Source organism: Hyalella azteca, unplaced genomic scaffold (genome assembly GCF_000764305.2).
Source record: "Hyalella azteca isolate HAZT.00-mixed unplaced genomic scaffold, Hazt_2.0.2 contig2316, whole genome shotgun sequence".
Lineage (NCBI taxonomy): Eukaryota > Metazoa > Arthropoda > Malacostraca > Amphipoda > Hyalellidae > Hyalella > Hyalella azteca.
The window spans coordinates 975-18,569 of NW_025932596.1; the positions used below are offsets into that span (position 1 = coordinate 975).

At 35.8% G+C, this 17,595-nt stretch overlaps 1 protein-coding gene across 1 annotated transcript; it reads left to right on the forward strand.

Annotated features, from left to right (window-relative positions):
* Nucleotides 1-4,578: 4,578 nt before the first annotated feature.
* Nucleotides 4,579-10,763, forward strand: LOC108672038 (cyclin-H; the record flags this gene model as incomplete). The annotated part of the gene is given in 8 exon segments (XM_018159650.1): nucleotides 4,579-4,654; nucleotides 4,976-5,023; nucleotides 5,400-5,563; nucleotides 6,512-6,722; nucleotides 7,280-7,387; nucleotides 7,878-8,001; nucleotides 9,140-9,270; nucleotides 10,171-10,763. Coding segments are annotated over 8 exon segments (1,174 nt in total), but the record flags the coding sequence as incomplete, so codon positions are not given.
* Between the last annotated feature and the right edge of the window lie 6,832 nt (nucleotides 10,764-17,595).

Consider the following 17,595-nt stretch of genomic DNA (forward strand, 5'->3'; position numbering starts at 1 on the left):
TATTGGTCCGAAGTATGATTTGTAAGGTTCGATTGCTACACAATAACTAAAATACTTTTTCTATCATGCCACAAAATTTTGGCTTAGTTTTGTTAACTAAATAGATCGTTACTTATGAAGGCCAGAGACAAAATGTGTTGTTACCTGTAACGAAGTTAGTGGCATTGACAGTACAGTAGATTGATTGGGAAATCTCATTCAACATTTTAAGAGATCGTTTGTATACTAGCAAACATTCATGTTTCTCGTGGTAAATGCAAGAAAATTGAGATATATTACACTGCGCAGAATACTGAAAAACTAAGAAATTTATAATGAAGAAGATGGATTAGTCCTTGGTTTTTTTATGAAGTAATGTTCGAAAATTTAAATGAACTTTGGAAGACACCGACAGCCGACACGTGACAGCGCAGTAATGAGTAACGTTCCATGTCTTGAATTGAGAGCCTCACCAAAGTTCCCACTCCTATTTACTATAGAAAAATACATTATATCAAACATACATTATTTAGTTGCAAAGGAATGAAAACCAGTTCAACTCACCATTGGTTACGGTGCTCGAACAATTCAGAGATGTGTTATATCATGAAGGCAACCCCACAACAGTATTAGAGTACACTGCCCACCCGCACATTAGCAGGAGGATGTCAACTGCAAGGTTGCTGACTTGCTTAGTTGTCTCATTACTCTCGTACTTGGTGTTGGTAAGCCAAAGGGCGGTATTCGTACATTGCATTCACGTCATATTTGCTTCTCGAGCAATACGATGGTTGAGTGGGTCAATGAACATGAACGTTGCTCTTGGTCCAGTAGCTTCCGTTCGATCGTGCGTCTGGCTTCCGTATTTTCTTCTTGGCTTCGAACTTCGCGCGGATTTCACTTTTCTGATTGCGCTGCGGAATTCGACTTGAATTCATTATCAATTTTGTGCATCCTGCGGAATTAGTGCCAATTTTTCGTAGCCTAAGCCCCCTGCGGAATCCATTAACAGGTGGACTAATCCCTCTGATGTCGCGTTTTTTCCACTTAGGGTTGTGGGGGTTTTTGTTAAAAAAACGAAAAGTGGTCTAAGTTACCCCGCCGGTCTAAGTTACCCCATTTTATGGTACTTTACTGGTCTAATTATAGGACTCAAAAATGAACTTGAGGGAGAGTCTAAAAAAACTCTCTGCTTTGCCACTATGACGTGGTGAGGCGTATTACGTCCGCGCTTCAAATTCGACTGATACGTAATGCCGTCATGCACGTGTTCGAATTCCATTTGCTGTGTGAGCTGTATTGGAATACCACATGGCTTTGAATTAAAACACTAATGAACATTGAACACTACTTAATTACGCTTTTAATTAACAACTATTAAGCTTTTAATTAAGCAAATTTCAATTTTTGTACACAGCTTGGAACGATCTGTGTGTGTCCAATTCAAGTTGTGACGGAATTAGTTTTCATGTCTCTAAATCCATTTCTCAACTTAATCATCTATTAATTTATTTACCACTTGAAATCAGCAAATACAAGTGTACTTAAAGGATTCCTAATATATTCACAGAAGTATTTAAAAGTCTCAAACCATAATATTCTTCCTATACAAACAGTTATTCACTATTTGGTAGAGCAAGGTCAACTGTCAAATTTGACACATTTTTCGATGATCTCACTGGTAGCGTGCATCGTCTCTCTTTGGATCTCAATATTTTCCCACTAGATGGCCAAGACCTAGTGTTTTGGCATTAGTTTGACGCGCAAATGTATGACGTCACCATTTCAACCATCAACGAACGCATGGAACTAAAACGAAGCTTAATATAAAGGAAAAACTAAAGAAGTGACGGAATTATCTACTATGACGGAATATACCGCGTTTACCCTATGCATGGAACAATGGTAAGCTAATTAGTGGTAGACTAAGACTAATTATGATAAAGAAACCTCATGCTCGAAACAGAAGCCATGGTGTTTTTTTTTTTTTTTTGTGGGGTGATTTCGAGTGACCATATATGATAAGGTCAAATTCAAAGGAAAGTTTTGACTCAGACGATGAAATTGATGCTCTTTTCACATTTTTTAAAAGGTGAAAGTATCAGTATAGACTTAATTATTTAAGGTAACTTGAATTAATTAAATTTATTTGCATTACTATATAGTCTATATTATATATTTTTTCATTTGCCTAATTTCAAATTAATTATAAAGAAAGTTTTGTTTAGTGACCTCATTTAATAAATTAGCCTATGCAAGTGTGATTTAAGGGGAGCGTGTAGACAAAAATTTTGGATTTTGGCTTTTCCGGTTTTTAATCTACTCTTAAAGCTGACATTCTGCTCTATCCAACGGTACCATTACCATCTCTGTACATCCATTTTTAGATTCACAACACTTCATGAAAGGGGGGCGGGTGGGGGAGTTCTTTTATGTAATTAGATAGGAACTAATTAGCTGCTGAGCTATTTAAATATAGTGTCTATTTGAGTTGTGCTGCAGTTATGTGTTTAGTCTCATCTTAAAGCTGACATTCTGAGCTATCCAATGGTATCATTACCGTCTCTGTACGTGAATTTTGACGTACACCACACTTCATGAAAGGGGGGCAGGGGGGAGTTCCTTCAGTAATTACATTGAGGGAAATTCGCTGCCTAGCACTACAAATACAGTGTTTTTAGAAAGTGTAAGCCATTGTGCCTCCGGGCGTCATACGGGGATGTGCGCATGTAGTCGCTCCCACCATCTTGATTGGAATCAAGCTCCAGAAACATTTACTTTGGTATCTATGCTACATTGACCACCTATTGCGGTGCACCTGGGACTTTGTTGCGTCCTCCTGATCATTCACACTTAATGTCATGACAAACTTTATAACTCCTACAGTTTTGAAGCTACAGCGATGAGACATATACCATTCGATTCGCAATTAAAATATCTAGCGATTCTCGAACCATTTTTTTCAATTTCATTTTAGTTTTGAAAATATTTTGAAAAAAGAGGGAAAAATTACAAAATTTGTTGAAAAATCAAAAAATTTCAGAAAAATCATCATAACAAGAGAACCAAGGAAAAAATTGAAAAAGTGTTTCGAGAATCGCTAGATATGGTCTTTACGCATCGAATGATACGTGTCTCGATGTTGTAGCATATCATTTGCAACAGTCATAAATTTCATAACGGCAAAAAAGTCATTTGCAAATAAACGGCAAAGAAGGGGATACTCTAAAAAAATTTTTAGAGTATCCCCTTTTTTGCCGTTTTCTATGAATTTCACGTTTTCTTTCACTTTTTTCAAAAAAAGTACACAAACAAAATAGTAATCATTTTTGATTTTACATATGTGTACCAAGTTCGGAGATGATTCTACCATATATATAGAAAATATATTTTTGCCTACATGCTCCCCTTAAACCTCCAGTCCTTCACTATTCAAAATTTTTAAAAATACATACAAAAAAAAACATTTGGTGCGATACTTATTACTTTATTTAAACTGGTTTCTGAAATGTTAATTTCTGGAAATTTCAATGCTTGCCTGTGAAAGGGTTAACTTCAATTATATGTAGTCTTTGTGATAGAATTTATCATACTAAGTCAAACTTGAAACCAATTGATAAAAAATACATTAAATAGAAGTAGGTATCTATATGTTATATGTTGTAATTATTTTTTTTACAATTCTTTCATAAAGTTTAAAATTGTCAATGTGTACTGTGTAGTAGCTTGATTTCCTCTTCATTTTATTCTTAGTTTTTTAATTTTTAAATTTCAATAAACTTTCTGTCAAGTTCTAATAAAATTTGCAATTCTTAATATCTTGCTTAAAAATTTCTGGCATTTTTGTATAAACAACCCAACCAGAATAGTAAAATGCCACCTATGGGTGCAACCCTACACTCATCTTGTTGAATTGATCATTTCAAAATCAATATATTTGTTTGTTTGTTGTTGATGTTCCCAGAGTCCTGGTCATGCCAGAAAGCCTATGCTGTGCAGAAAACTATGTTGCCATAGCCAGCTTGGACCAAAGTTTTGTGACCAATGTTATGCTGGCCTGTAGCCTGGATGCTGCCAGTGCCAGCTCCAGACGTTTAAGCAGAAGATGGTTGACGATGTGGGGGAGTGCGTGACATTGGGGTCACAGGGCCGAGTGAGTGCTGTCCAGGTGATGTTTGTTGGAGATAGTGAGGGATGGTGACAACAGCAGAGTCTGCTCAGGTGCACCCTGTCTGCAAAGTTTAACTGCTGCTCTGTATAGCTGATGTCTGGCAGTATGACGTCTATGCTATTGTTGATTGGTGGTTTTGAGAGGGCGTTTTGGGTTAGATGTGTGTGCATGTGTTTGCTGAAATTGGGTGAGTGAGTGGGAAGGGGCATGGAGTTTGTATTGTGAGGTAGTGATTATAAGGAGTGTTGAATATTTGTCTGGGTGTTGGGGGTGAGTTCTGAAAATAGCAACATAGGGCTGGGGGGGTTGAAGAGTGCCAATGGAAAAAATTGTGTGTGTATATTTGTTTGTAAATTTTTATGCTTGGACCTATTTTCTAATTTTTAACTACATGCTATGAATAATAATTATTGAATATTTATTTGCAGAAATGAACAAGAGTTACAAAGGCTGAGAAAGACAGCTAATGAAGATTATGTTTCTAAACAACTTAGCAGTGGAACTGTGAGCATTAAAATTTTGAATATATTACAATTACTTTATGGTTTTTCAGTAGCTAATAGGTATAAAAGTAGTGCATCAATTTATTACATTATTTGGAAATTGGTTGATGATTTCATTGTCTATGCTTTACTTAAAACCTTTTTTAAGATTAAAAATATGTCCACTTGCATATAGAGTTATATTATGCATATTATTAAAAACCAATGGAGTATTGAATTGGACATTCTGACATGCAAGAAGTTGAAAGTTGCTTAATATGAATTGACATAATCTTGAAGTACTATAGTCATATGATATTTCTAATTGGCAATTATTTTTCAGTATGGAGATCCACAAAACCTGTTGTCTTCAGAAGAAGAGCTCACTTTGGTAAGTCATGGTCTGTCCTAAAATGAAAAATTTGTTCAAACATTATCATTGTGGATACATATCATTATAATTAAATTAATATGTGTACAGAATGGTCTTTTTTATGCATGCATCAAAATATTTTAAGCAAATTGTCGCCTGCTCATAAAATTTATCTATCAAAGCATTCATATTAAGATTGAAAAAATTTTTCTTCTTTTTCTTGTCCCAAAATGGCCATAGTCCTTTTTAACCCCATCTGATGCTATTTTATAGCATTGTGGTTTGTGAATTTATATTCAGCAAGAGACATTTTATTTGGATCAAATTTGATTGCATTGGTACTAGTGACATTCTAAGCAACAAGTCTTCATTATAATCATTATCTTTATTTTAGGTACGTGAGTATGTGCGAAGACTTCGTGAATTTTGTAGTCAATTCCGTGATCCAAGGGACTCCAGAATCCGAATGCCAGTTTATGTCACCACAGTTGCCACCCACTATTTACTAAGGTTCTTCTTATACAACAGTGTTATGGATCACCACCCTAAGCACGTCATGTAAGTTGCATTAATATATATACCTGTTATTAAATTCACATTGATTTCCATTTTTTACTTAGTTGCATTGGTCCATTATCCTTTGTTTAAAGCATTCATGTTTGTAGCTCCAATAATTTTTATTAGGCTACAATTTATAAACAAAAAGTATTTATTTCAATTTTGTGTGTTGTGAAAATTTATTTTTCAAGATTGAGCTGAGGCAATGTAAAACAGTTAGCATTGTCCATCATGCTTGTTTGATGCTTAATGTTAATTCAGATTACCTGTATTCAAATTACAATAGGCTGGAATGCAATGATGAGCAATAATGAAATAGCATTTTTATGTACAGTGAACTTCAAGAAGTAACATTAATGATTGATCATTTGTGTTTGTTAAAGAAATTATATTATGTTGCATCCTAAAGATCTGATTCAATGTAATTCTTTTTTGACTAAAACATTTAGATTATAAACCAATGAAAATCATAGACTAAATATTTTTGTGAATATTTCCCCCCGCTTTCATAAAATTCGATCATCAAATGCCTTCAGACCTTTTGAAAAGTTCCCTTCCAGCATGATGTGTTTGTGACTAGTTCATAAAATTTAACTATTTTACTTCTCTTTGAGGTGATCACTGTTTTTTATCAACTTTTCAGAAGAAGACAAACTACTGAAAAATTGGTGAACTAATTATTTTAGTGCTGAAAACTAAGTGTTAATCCGAATCACCTTTAGGTGCTATAAACACCCTACTACTTGAGTGCAGGAGAATTTTGCAATGCACACAGTATTGACTATATACATTCAAATTTTCCCTCAATATTTTTTGGTATTGATTTCAAAAATATAATTTGGCATTTAGTTTTAATCCTACATGCTCTGATTTAAAAATATTTATTTAAAAAAAAATAAATATTTATCAAAAATAAATATAAATAAATAAAAATATATTTTTTTTCAGGCACACTTGCATATACCTGGCCTGTAAAATAGAGGAGTTCTACGTGACAATCACGGACTATGTGCATAACGTCCCTGGCTCTGCCAAAGATAAGGAGCGGATGGCCTCAATGATACTCAACAGTGAACTACAGACTACGCAAGAGCTTCAGTTCCATTTAATAGTGCATCAACCATACAGACCTTTAGAGGGTTTACTGATAGACCTTAAGGTGAGATTTGCGTTTACTGTGTTTGAGATAATGAGAATATTTTAATAAAATTTGTAACCTTTCTTACTTATGACCTTGATGTCTATCAGCCAATCTAATGTGGTATTTTAATAATTTATCTTTTTATTTTTACATGGCAATGCAATCATAATACCTAGTAGTTTTAATGTATACTTTCTATCGCTATTTGTATAATTTGTATATATTTATACAATAATTAATACATTTGTATAAATGTATAATTTCTATCGCTTCGAATCACCGACTTGTGGAACAACCTCCCTGAAGATATTCTCAACGCTATGAGTATGAGCACATACAAGAACAGACTAGACAAGGCCATGCAGGAGCATATGTTTGGTCTTAAAATGCCTCGTACCCTACGGAACAACTGAAATCTAGAAGCGATTTTAAATCTGCCGTCCGTTGAAAAGATTTGATCAAAAGGCCAGTCTAGTCAAGAAAAGTACAAGAATTGGCGACAGGCCTATCCAGGCCTATTATTCAATGCCGAAGATACTATACTATATTATACTAATCTATTCATATTTATCCAGGCTCGATATGAAGGTTTACAAGATGCAGAGGCCCTAAGAGGCGCTGTGGAGCTTTTCCTTGAGAAGCTTCACCTGACAGATGCCCCTCTACTGTATGCCCCGTCTCAGGTAGGAGCAGCAAATTACCACTTGCATTATCTTGCTCTGTATGTGTATGTTTCTGTTGTTATTATTATCATGCCAATGAAATGTATGGAACATTAAAAATTTTATCCTCTCTGGTCCTAAAAGAATGCATTCATTCTCAATTTTTATGCATCCAATTTAAACCTAATCGAAATACATTGAATAAAGACGTTCATTGAACGAAAATTGGGTTTTAGAAAAATAAGAAATGAGTACAAATTTTTGCATGTAAAAACATCAATATGACGGTAAAAAATGTTTTGAAGTAACGGTTTCATACATTAATAAGTGATTACCAAGACTAAGTTTCGTCTGCACTATTGCTCGACTGATAATAATTAATCAAAAATAATTGTTCGAGTTTTAACATAGAAAAATTTATGAGATAAAAAATTATGTAAAATTCTCTTATCCTTTACTAAGAAAATTGTTTTGCTAAAGTAAAGGCCTTATTACTAATGTTGCATTTCAGTTAGCTCTTGCGGCAGTGACGACGGCGGCAAGTAAGCTGGGTCAGAACTTGGACTCCTATGTTACTGACATCTTATTCCGAGACTGTCCTGAGCGTCTGGCCCCGCTTGTGGATGCTGTCAGGAGTGAGTCTATGGGCTGTCTTGGTGATGGAGGAACTTACCCAGTGAAAATTTGCAGACGCGTCAGCTTCTGATTTGGATTACCAGAAGCTGGGGCGACTCTGAATTTTGTTAGAGTACTTGATGTGAGGTTCTTGTACACGGCGACAGTAATGGCAATCAGTATAACTTTCAGATACCGACATCAATATTTGTCGTCTTCTTGGAGTCAATTTAGGCGATACTGGTCCCGGAAGGACCCAATAATCCTACAGAAGGCCAGTGGCATGATAATTAGTCGCGTTCTCTTGGAGTCAATTTAGGCAATACTGGTCCCGGAAGGACCCAATAAACCTTTTACAGGAGTCTAGTGGCATGATAATTAGTGGCTACCGTTTGAGTGTTGTAGTAGCGGCCGCTACTGGCCCATTGTACAATCAATCTTACCTTAGTGACTGTAGGCGAATGCGCCTACAGAAGGCCATACCGTACCTTGTAACCGATATGAAAGGTTAAAACGAGGAGCTTGCAAATGAAGGAAGGCTAATAGTTTATTGATTTATCAATCGACTGAGGTCTAGAACTAGAGTGACTGATGCAATGGGTTTAGTGAGTCAATGAACTGACTGGTATGAGTAAAGTGATTGATGAATTTGATCAGTATTCAAAAAGTGGTGCTAGTTAAGTGAATGATGCATTATTCAATGTATTTTCAACATTAAGCTGTTGCTTGCATGCTCAGGGTCGATTTCTTAATTATCATGCGGTAATTTTCCTCTGAGAAAAACCATAAGCACTAGTCATGTCAAAGTGGTGGGACACAAACCGCATTGAATGACTTCAAACATAACTGAATTTAAGAGAAGCACTGCACAAGTCACCAACCGCAGACAGCTGCATTAGACACATTTACTGTGGAGCCATTGTAAAGCTGGACAAATTCATATTAAGTTGCCACCACTGAATAATAACTTGTGAAATCCATAAATATTGAGACTGTCCTGATAAAGCTTCTAGTTCCGAAGAGAATCATTGCTACGTTCTCTCTTCAGCAATGAAAAAAGGTCGTTTTACAACGCTTCTAGTAAAACTATGCCATTAAACTCTTGGCGTTTGGAAACAATGTGCAAAAGTTGAGTTAAATTAACTTTTGTTTTTGCAGAAATAAAGCGTTTGGTTAAGGCAGTAGACAGCGCTGTTGACAAGAGTTGCATTGATGCCCTGGAAAAGCGACTGAGTGCCTGCCTCAACCCTCTCAACGACCCCACCACCGAGCAGTACTGGATTAACCAGGTCATTAACTTCCTTAACACTTTGACTCCGATTGCTTAATCTTGTACTATTATTTCATTTTTGTACTGTTTTTAAACAGGGTTGCCAGACGGTCATTTTTTCCGGACAAATTCCGTGTTTTAGTTTTTCTCAATTGCGTTGGCCGGCTAAAATTTATGATAGAGGTACTTCCTAATTAAATTTTAAGTACTGCAAAAAGAAAATAAATGGAATTTTTATAGTGGAACCTACAAATGAACTAGTATATTTTGAGTTATCGGCCTTTTTGGCCTTTTTTGTTCTCGGATTTGGCCGATTTTAGGCAACCTGAATTATGTACCACTACGTCCTGGAGAAATGCATTTCGTGGTACGCATATGTACCACTTCGTAGTCAACGTGTTAACCTGCACTTGCCTTGCCCGGTCACTAACTGTATCTGCTTCGTTAAACCAGGACGTAACTTAAACCTTGTGACCCGTTCATATCGAGTTTTCAACTTTTAGGAAATAAATGTGGAGGAATTTAGACGCTGGTCAAAGATTTCTATTAAAATTCCTATCAGCGAGCAAATGCAATTCCAATTCAAAAATGTTTGATTGAAATAAATAAAAATATTTTACTGCAGTTATTTATTACGAAATAATTACCTAGGCAAATACTATGGGTTTGTTTTAAAAATGGATACTATTATAACTATAGAAACCCATCCATTTTCACTAGAGACGTTGGAGATAATCGCATTATTGAACTCTAAGATCACGTATCTTTGATATAAAAATGATTAATATTATATGTGTGTAAGTATCCACCCACTTTCATTGTATACGTTAACTATACTATATCCATTCATTTTCATTGTATACGTTGACTATACTATAATATAATTCTTGAGCTCTAACGTCACGCATATTCGTCACAGGCACGAATTGAACAGGACGACGACGATTTCCCTCTGGTATCGAGCTCGGCCTCCGTGGACAACGAAGCTATAGATATTTTGGAGGATGATGTTGTGGCGGAAGACGTTGGTGGTACCACGGACCCTGCGCTAGAGGAACTAAAGGATTTTGCTGTTGTCAGTACAGGGACCAGGAAAAGTAGCAGAAGACAGAAGAAACACCAAAGTGCGCGTAAAGTCAGGGAAACCGCCGCGCAGTTTGGAGTGGAGAGCGCCAGAAGTGTTCTGGATGGAGGCGTAATAGACGACAATGATTGTATAATTGACGAGTGAATTAGTAACAAAGTATTTTCTAGGTTCATGAGAAGTACTGAAATTATTTTCGTATCAAATGACTTCTTGGTCAAGGTGTTCTAGAAGAATTTGTATATTTTTTTGGTTCAAAGATGATCGAGCTTGATAATAGCACGCAAATGTGATATTTTTTGCTGATGTAGTTTGTAGATTTTTTGATTGCTAATAATAAACCATGTCAAATTTTTAGCAAAATTCTTAGTAAAGAATCTACAGATTTCGATGTTTTGCGGAAATAAATGAGCATTTCATTGCCTTAACTTGCCTCTCATTTTGATCGTGTTGCTAGTTGATTGACGTGTAACTTAAACATTAGATGCTTTGCATCAGTCACTATCAATGCTATTCATGGAAGATATTTAGTATTTACAGTTTGGTGGAGCTATTCTCTAATTTTGCATATGACGCTGGAAACAGGATTAGGTTTTGATTGATGGCTTTTGGTTGGTGTATAGAATAGAAATGAATTGAAGTGTCGGCACTGAAGAAATAGGCCCATGGCCTGTTGCCGATTTTGAACTTTCCGTGACTTGATCTTCTTAACATCGCAGAACATTCACAGCATTTTGAGGTCTCGAACTCGCAACGCACTGCTACAATTCTGCTTTACTAAACCGCCCGGCCTCCTTGCCGATTCTGACCAGAAACTGTCGCACAGAGCTGGGATCGAACCCGCGCCTCTCTAGTGCGTCAATCTTGGTACTCTGAACTTTAACCACTGGGCCACCCTGCCTCTATGGTATCCAACCAACTATGCTATCAGGGAGGTTGATCCAGATGTCGATGACTGGAAGCTAAAAGAATTGTGAGAATGAGTAGATAAGCTGCGTTCATAGCCGTCGAGGTACACTGGAAGAAACAGTTAATGACAGCTCGAGCGTGATTCCAGACTGGATGGCCATGGTACCGGCTCGAGATTCCTGGTCAATATTTTTAGAAGTTATCTTGTCACTCCGAACTTTGAAAATTTTTGGTCATAAGGAACTCTTTTATTGACAAGAAGTTAAATTTCGAAAATGAATGGACAGTCATGTCTGGATTCTTTAGTATCCATTCTGAGATCGTAAAAATTTTGTTTAAATGCGGACGTGACATTTCTTTCTGAAAATAAGTTCGACACTGTGACGTTGATTGAAGCTGAAGTTTCTTGCTTGCGAACAATAAACCTTCGCTCTTGGTTAGGATAAATTAATGCGCTGCTGCAGAGGTTTGGCATTAGGTACACAATTACGTACTGTTTAACTTGTCTAACATCTATAATGTATTCATTTCGTTTAAAGAGATTGATTTAAAGATACCATCGTAAAAAACAATTATTCTGATCTCTCGGTTACATTGTTTATACACTAATGTAGATAATAAATTAGTTCCTATAAATTACGAACTTAAGCTCCATTTCATCAACTAATCTCATTCGCACACTAATCCATTTACAATACTCTAACATTTAATTTGTGAATTCAATGAGTTTATTAACATTTATATGCTTAAATTTAGTAGAAATTACATTTTTTCCTATTTTAGCTTCATCTAGTTGATAATAAACTTCTTAATATTGATAATAAACTATTTATATTCTTTAGAAAAAACTACTTATAACAATGCGAGCAACATTGCTTGCAATTTTTCTTGGTGAATCAAACGGTTAAACAATGTTGACACTATTCAGCCCATGGTTGAACAAGTAGATAAATATAGTTCAACCATGATTCAGCCATGGTGCCACTACTGTTTGACCATGCTTGAATTACGCTATCCGGTATCCGTTGTACGTTTAGCTCTGACGACGGTCAGCTGTTAAACACTCGTTAGTTTTGACTGTTAGGCCACAATGCTTATCGCTGACGCTAGGTATCTCCTTTTCCTAATCCTAAGCAAAACAAATGTATTCAATGAGTCTGAATCAAGTCATCACCCTGTCCCTGGGCAGGGTGGCCCAGTGGTTACAGACTTGAAGTAACCAGAGTGCCAAAAGCCCAAAATTGGGGCAAAGAGGCGCGGGTTCGATTCCACATTCCAACTCTGTGCGCCAGTTTCTGGTTAGAAAGGAGGCCGGGCGGCGGGCGGTTGAGCAGAATTGTAGCACAGTAGCATTTAGCCTAGTTTGCGAGTTCGAGACCCGAAAAATGCTGTGAATGTTCTACAATGTTGAGAATCGGCGACAGGGCTACGGCCTACGAAACGCTGAAACCGTTATTATTAGGTATAAAACATTCATATTGCCTTTATTGGTCATATCTGATGCAAGTAAATAACATAGCTAAAGATTGTACAATTTTTTTACTGAAATATCTCTGTTTCACATTCCACATTTGAAACTACTGATATATTGTGGAGTGGTTTCAATTTCCAAAAAATCACTTAGTTAGGGGTGGTTAACACGTTAACCGCCAGCATGCAATATTGGAATTTACCCCTAGCGCCATGACTTCTAGGCGCCAAAATATCTCAGTAGGTCAGGAAAAGCTGCAAGGGAAGGTGTGTATGTGTTATACTCTCTGTCTAGTATCTTCTAGAACAGAGTAAACCATGAGACACATGTGGTACATAAGGATGTTCACTAAATCTTCATTTTTCTCCAGCGCCATGTGCGCCACCGGTGGTACAAGAGATTATGGTACACTGGTGGCTTTTATTGCAACAATAGAAACGGTACACATTGGATCATAATTATTTGGCCACCGGTGGTTATAGTTTAGAGCTCTCAAAAAATATTTTTTATATTGTAGTTAGTACTTATGATTTTCATTTGTTAGTTTTTTATTTATAATAATACCAAGACTTATTACATACGTTTATTTCATTATTTCACTCACTACTCATAATTGCTTTGCATTACGATAACAAATTTCATATCAAGCAACCCTTGTCGATGAAAAAATTCCGAGAATCTATTGCTCACTCACTCATAACAGGAAACTCGAAAAAAAGGAACACAGGACGAGAACCAGCTGTTATAGGTGGGAAGAGAAACTCTCATTACCTTCTTGAGTTGGAGGGTCAATGTCGGAATATAAGAAAAAGATGTAGAGGGTGTTACGAGGTGCTGTTGAAAAATGAAGGCTGCTCAGTTGCAGCTGCAAAAGCAAGAAGATTGAAAACAGTCTGCCTTCAAAGCAAAAATAAGCCACATTTATGCCCTGGTTGTTTTGAATGAACCCACTCTCATATGTAATGTCTGATGTCTAATGCTATTATTGGTTCATGGATAATTTTCCAAAATGTAATCTAACTAATTATGATCACGAATTTATGCGGATTATTTCTTTTATTTGAAGAATTTCCTTTTTTACCATTGAATTTTAGGTTTGAGAAAGAGTCTGATTTACGGAACAAAACTATAGTTATATTTCATTTAAAATTTGTATGAAACTATTTTTTTGAATAGTTATGCTAATAAATAAATAAATTACGACACTTGTTTTGATAATTCATCCTTCTATCCATGAAAAACGAGTGAAAAAGAAATTTGAAATTAAATATGTAAATGATCCACCGGTGGTACATATGGCGTTCATTGACAGCTTATTTTGTGCCACCGGTGGTACATGTGGCGGTTAACGTGTTAAAGGGTTAAAAAAAAGTGGTTAAAGTTCAGAGTACCAAGATTGGAGCAGAGAGGCGCGGGTTCGATCCCAGCTCTGTGCGCCAGTTTCCGGTCAGAATCGGCAAGGAGGCCGGGCGGTTAAGCAAAGCAAAAATTGAAGCAGTGAGCTGCGAGTTCGAGACCGCAAGAAGCTGTGGATGTTCTGCGATGTTAAGAATCGGCGACAGGCCTACGGCCTACTAACGCTGAAACCGCTATTATTATTATTATTATTAATAGGCTATGCTTAGTATTTGTTTATAATTTTCAAATATTATTGCTGAACTCGGTGAACTGCAGAGCCAGAACTGATTACAATTTTTTTTTCAATTAGCCTACCTACCTAGTAAGAGATAATTCATGCTAGATTGCTTATCATTGCTAGTGATGTTACATAAATCTATTGCTTTAAAATATGGTTTGGAACTTGGAAGCAATTTGCAGCTCACTGAGCTCAGAGAGTGGTGACTGACTGACTGGTGAAATTAGTGAAATGACAAGTCCATTTAAAGCCTGAATCCACTTTTCAACCTTATCTGAATATCCAATATTATGCTCCATTTTCCCATACCTATTTCATCTAATGTTCAATGTTGCAGCCTTGCAGGTAAAATTAGTTTTTTTACAGGTGATTTGCAAATCACAAGCACTCAAGCAGAAATGGTGCATTTTTCTTATTTTTTAATGAATAATTTGAAAAGACCTTGAAAAGTCATATTTGAGATACCTAGGTACTAGTATGGAATATATCTACTTGGCAAGCCGCGACTGAATTTTTCGAGCCGTGGTTTTATGGATTTGCCAGCCGTGATTCCATTTCTACGAGATTGCGGAAGTTGAAAATTTTATGAAATGACATGTTTGCGAAGTGCAAACCGCGATTTTTTAATCAAACAAAAATTTATGACATTCGAGCCGCGAGATTTCATACCTACTGAAATTATATGATATTAGAGCCGCGAGATTTCATACCTACTGAAATTATATGATATTAGAGCCGCGATATTTCAGACAAAAATAGGACTTTTCCAGACTAGCCTAGGTAGGCTGTGTAAATTTTAGAATTTGGATAGAATTTTTCATAGATTCTGGCTTCTGGGTAATTAATTGTATAGTCCATAGTGGCAAAGCAGCGAGTTTTTTTAGAATTTAGAGTTTTAGACTCCCCCTCAAGTTCATTTTTGAGTCCTATAAGTAGACCAATAAAGTATCCTGGATACCAGCATTATCATACATAAGAAATTTATTTAAATCATGAGTAAATGAGGAAATTAAAAATGAACTCTTGAACTGATTCTAAAAAAGCTCTGGTTTGCCATTATGGTATAGTCTAATGGTATTTTTATTGGTAGATTAAAAAAAATCATTAAGCAATTAGCAATTGTCTACAATTTTGTAATTTTTCTTATTTAGAAGTCCATACTGTAAAATGGGATAACTTTGACCACTTTTTTTTCAAAATGATGCCATTTTTTTACTAGATAAGTTAAACTTAAATTGAAACATGCAAAATACAGGTCTATACTCTAGCTTTACTCACCATAAATTGCTGGCTCCTGCCTCTTAGTTTTGATGTAATTTCAAAAAAAGTGATGGTCTTTGTTATCCCAGCTCTTGGACTTGGGGTTTCTTTGACCGGGTGGTAAAATCAATTTTATTTTTAGGTAGAATAACTCCAAATAACTCCAGGTTGTGGTGCATTGTAGTAGAACTTTTCTAGTTACATATGCAAAAGACAAATTTTAGGAAAGTGTCATAGTTTGCAAATGAGGGGCGCCGCCCCCAAATGGGCTAAATGTGACCATCTAATGGCAGCCGTGATGGGGTAACATTGACCGGTTTGGAAATTAAGTTAAAATTACCAAATATAAGACTCTGTAGAGTCTGAGACATAAAGAAAAAAACATTAATAGGTGTATCAAACATGAAATATGTTATATAGGTACCTATGGTAATTTTAACTTAATTTCCAAGCCGGTCAATGTTACATCGTCACGGCTGCCATTAGGTGGTCAAAGTTATCCCATTGGGGGGTGGCACCCCCCATTTGCAAAATATGACACTTTTCTAAAATTTGTCTTTTGCATATGTAACTAGAATAGTTCTACTACAATGCATCAAAACCTGGAGTTATTTTACCAAAAAATAAAAAAATTGGAGGGGGTACTCCGACAGGCTTTAAATAGTAGCTCTTTTTCATGGGTCACATTTTTAATTTTTTAACCTAATAGATATGCAAACTTTTTAAATCTTTCTATTGTGTTACGTAGCCTCAGTATTAGGCCTTTGATGGCCATTGACAAAAATTTTTTATGTCGAATCGTTTTTGAGTTTTGGGGGTTTTTGTTAAAAAATGAAAAGTGGTCAAAGTTACCCCACCGGTCAAAGTAACCCCATTTTACGGTAGGTACTGAATACTGAGTACTGACCATAGTGACAAATCACAGATTCTTTAGAATCAGTTTATTTTTAATTTCCTGATTAACTGAATATTTAAAACAATTTTTTATGTATGAATGATGGTATGTGGTAACCATGATACTTTACTGGTTAGTGGTTTATATATAGGACTCAAAAAGGAACTTGACTTACTTAAGAAAGCTTCTAAAAAAGTCTCTGAAGTCTCTGCTTTGACACTGGTCACTGTTTAGAAGCATAGAAATAGACCAAGGCCCTTAGGCATAGAAATAACTCAGAGTGGAAAATTGGTTAGAAGCCACCTATGAATTGGACAAAAAAAGGCTTGTAAGTTGGGTCAGCTTCATACTTAAAAAAAAATCCTTATTTCTTTAGGAAAAATGAGAAAAAGCTTTTGCCCATGATTTTGAAAAAATCACCTGAGAAACAATACCATTAGTCTAATTTTAGGAAATTTCTGTCTAATATTCTAACTTGGTGGTGCTGTGGTGGAAATAGTAAAATCTTCCACAACCACTTGTGGTGTTCTCATTCACATATCTTATGTGCAACTGCAACATACATAGTTGCACATAAGATATTTTATAAAATCAGATTTTAAATTCTGTGTTCTAGTTCAAATTGAATTGAAAATCTATGTATGATAATGCTAGTAACTATGATGCTTTAATGGTCTAGTCATTACTCAAAGCACTCAATTCAATTTACTCTCACAAAGGAAAAATCTGAAAAAGTCTCTTCTAGGTACTATGTTCACAGGTGGCTTCAGCCCAATTTTCTAGTTGGATAGGAAGTGGTCAAATTGTCCAGGGTCTTGGGCATTTCTTCTTGTTCAAGAATGGCTTTTGCTTGTTTTACTAATTTGGTTTCTAACCTAATGAAAAACAAATTTGAACAATAAACTCATTTAGTAAACTACCATCAAACTTTTGCTTCAATCATCAATGCCATTAACTTTGCTATAGCCTACACCTCTTGATCTTATGTTACTGCCTCTCAATAGCATTCAATAGAAACAATCTATTACATTAATAAAAGTGAGCCATAACTTTCTAGCATGATCAAAAAAGCTTTTTAGTTATTATGTG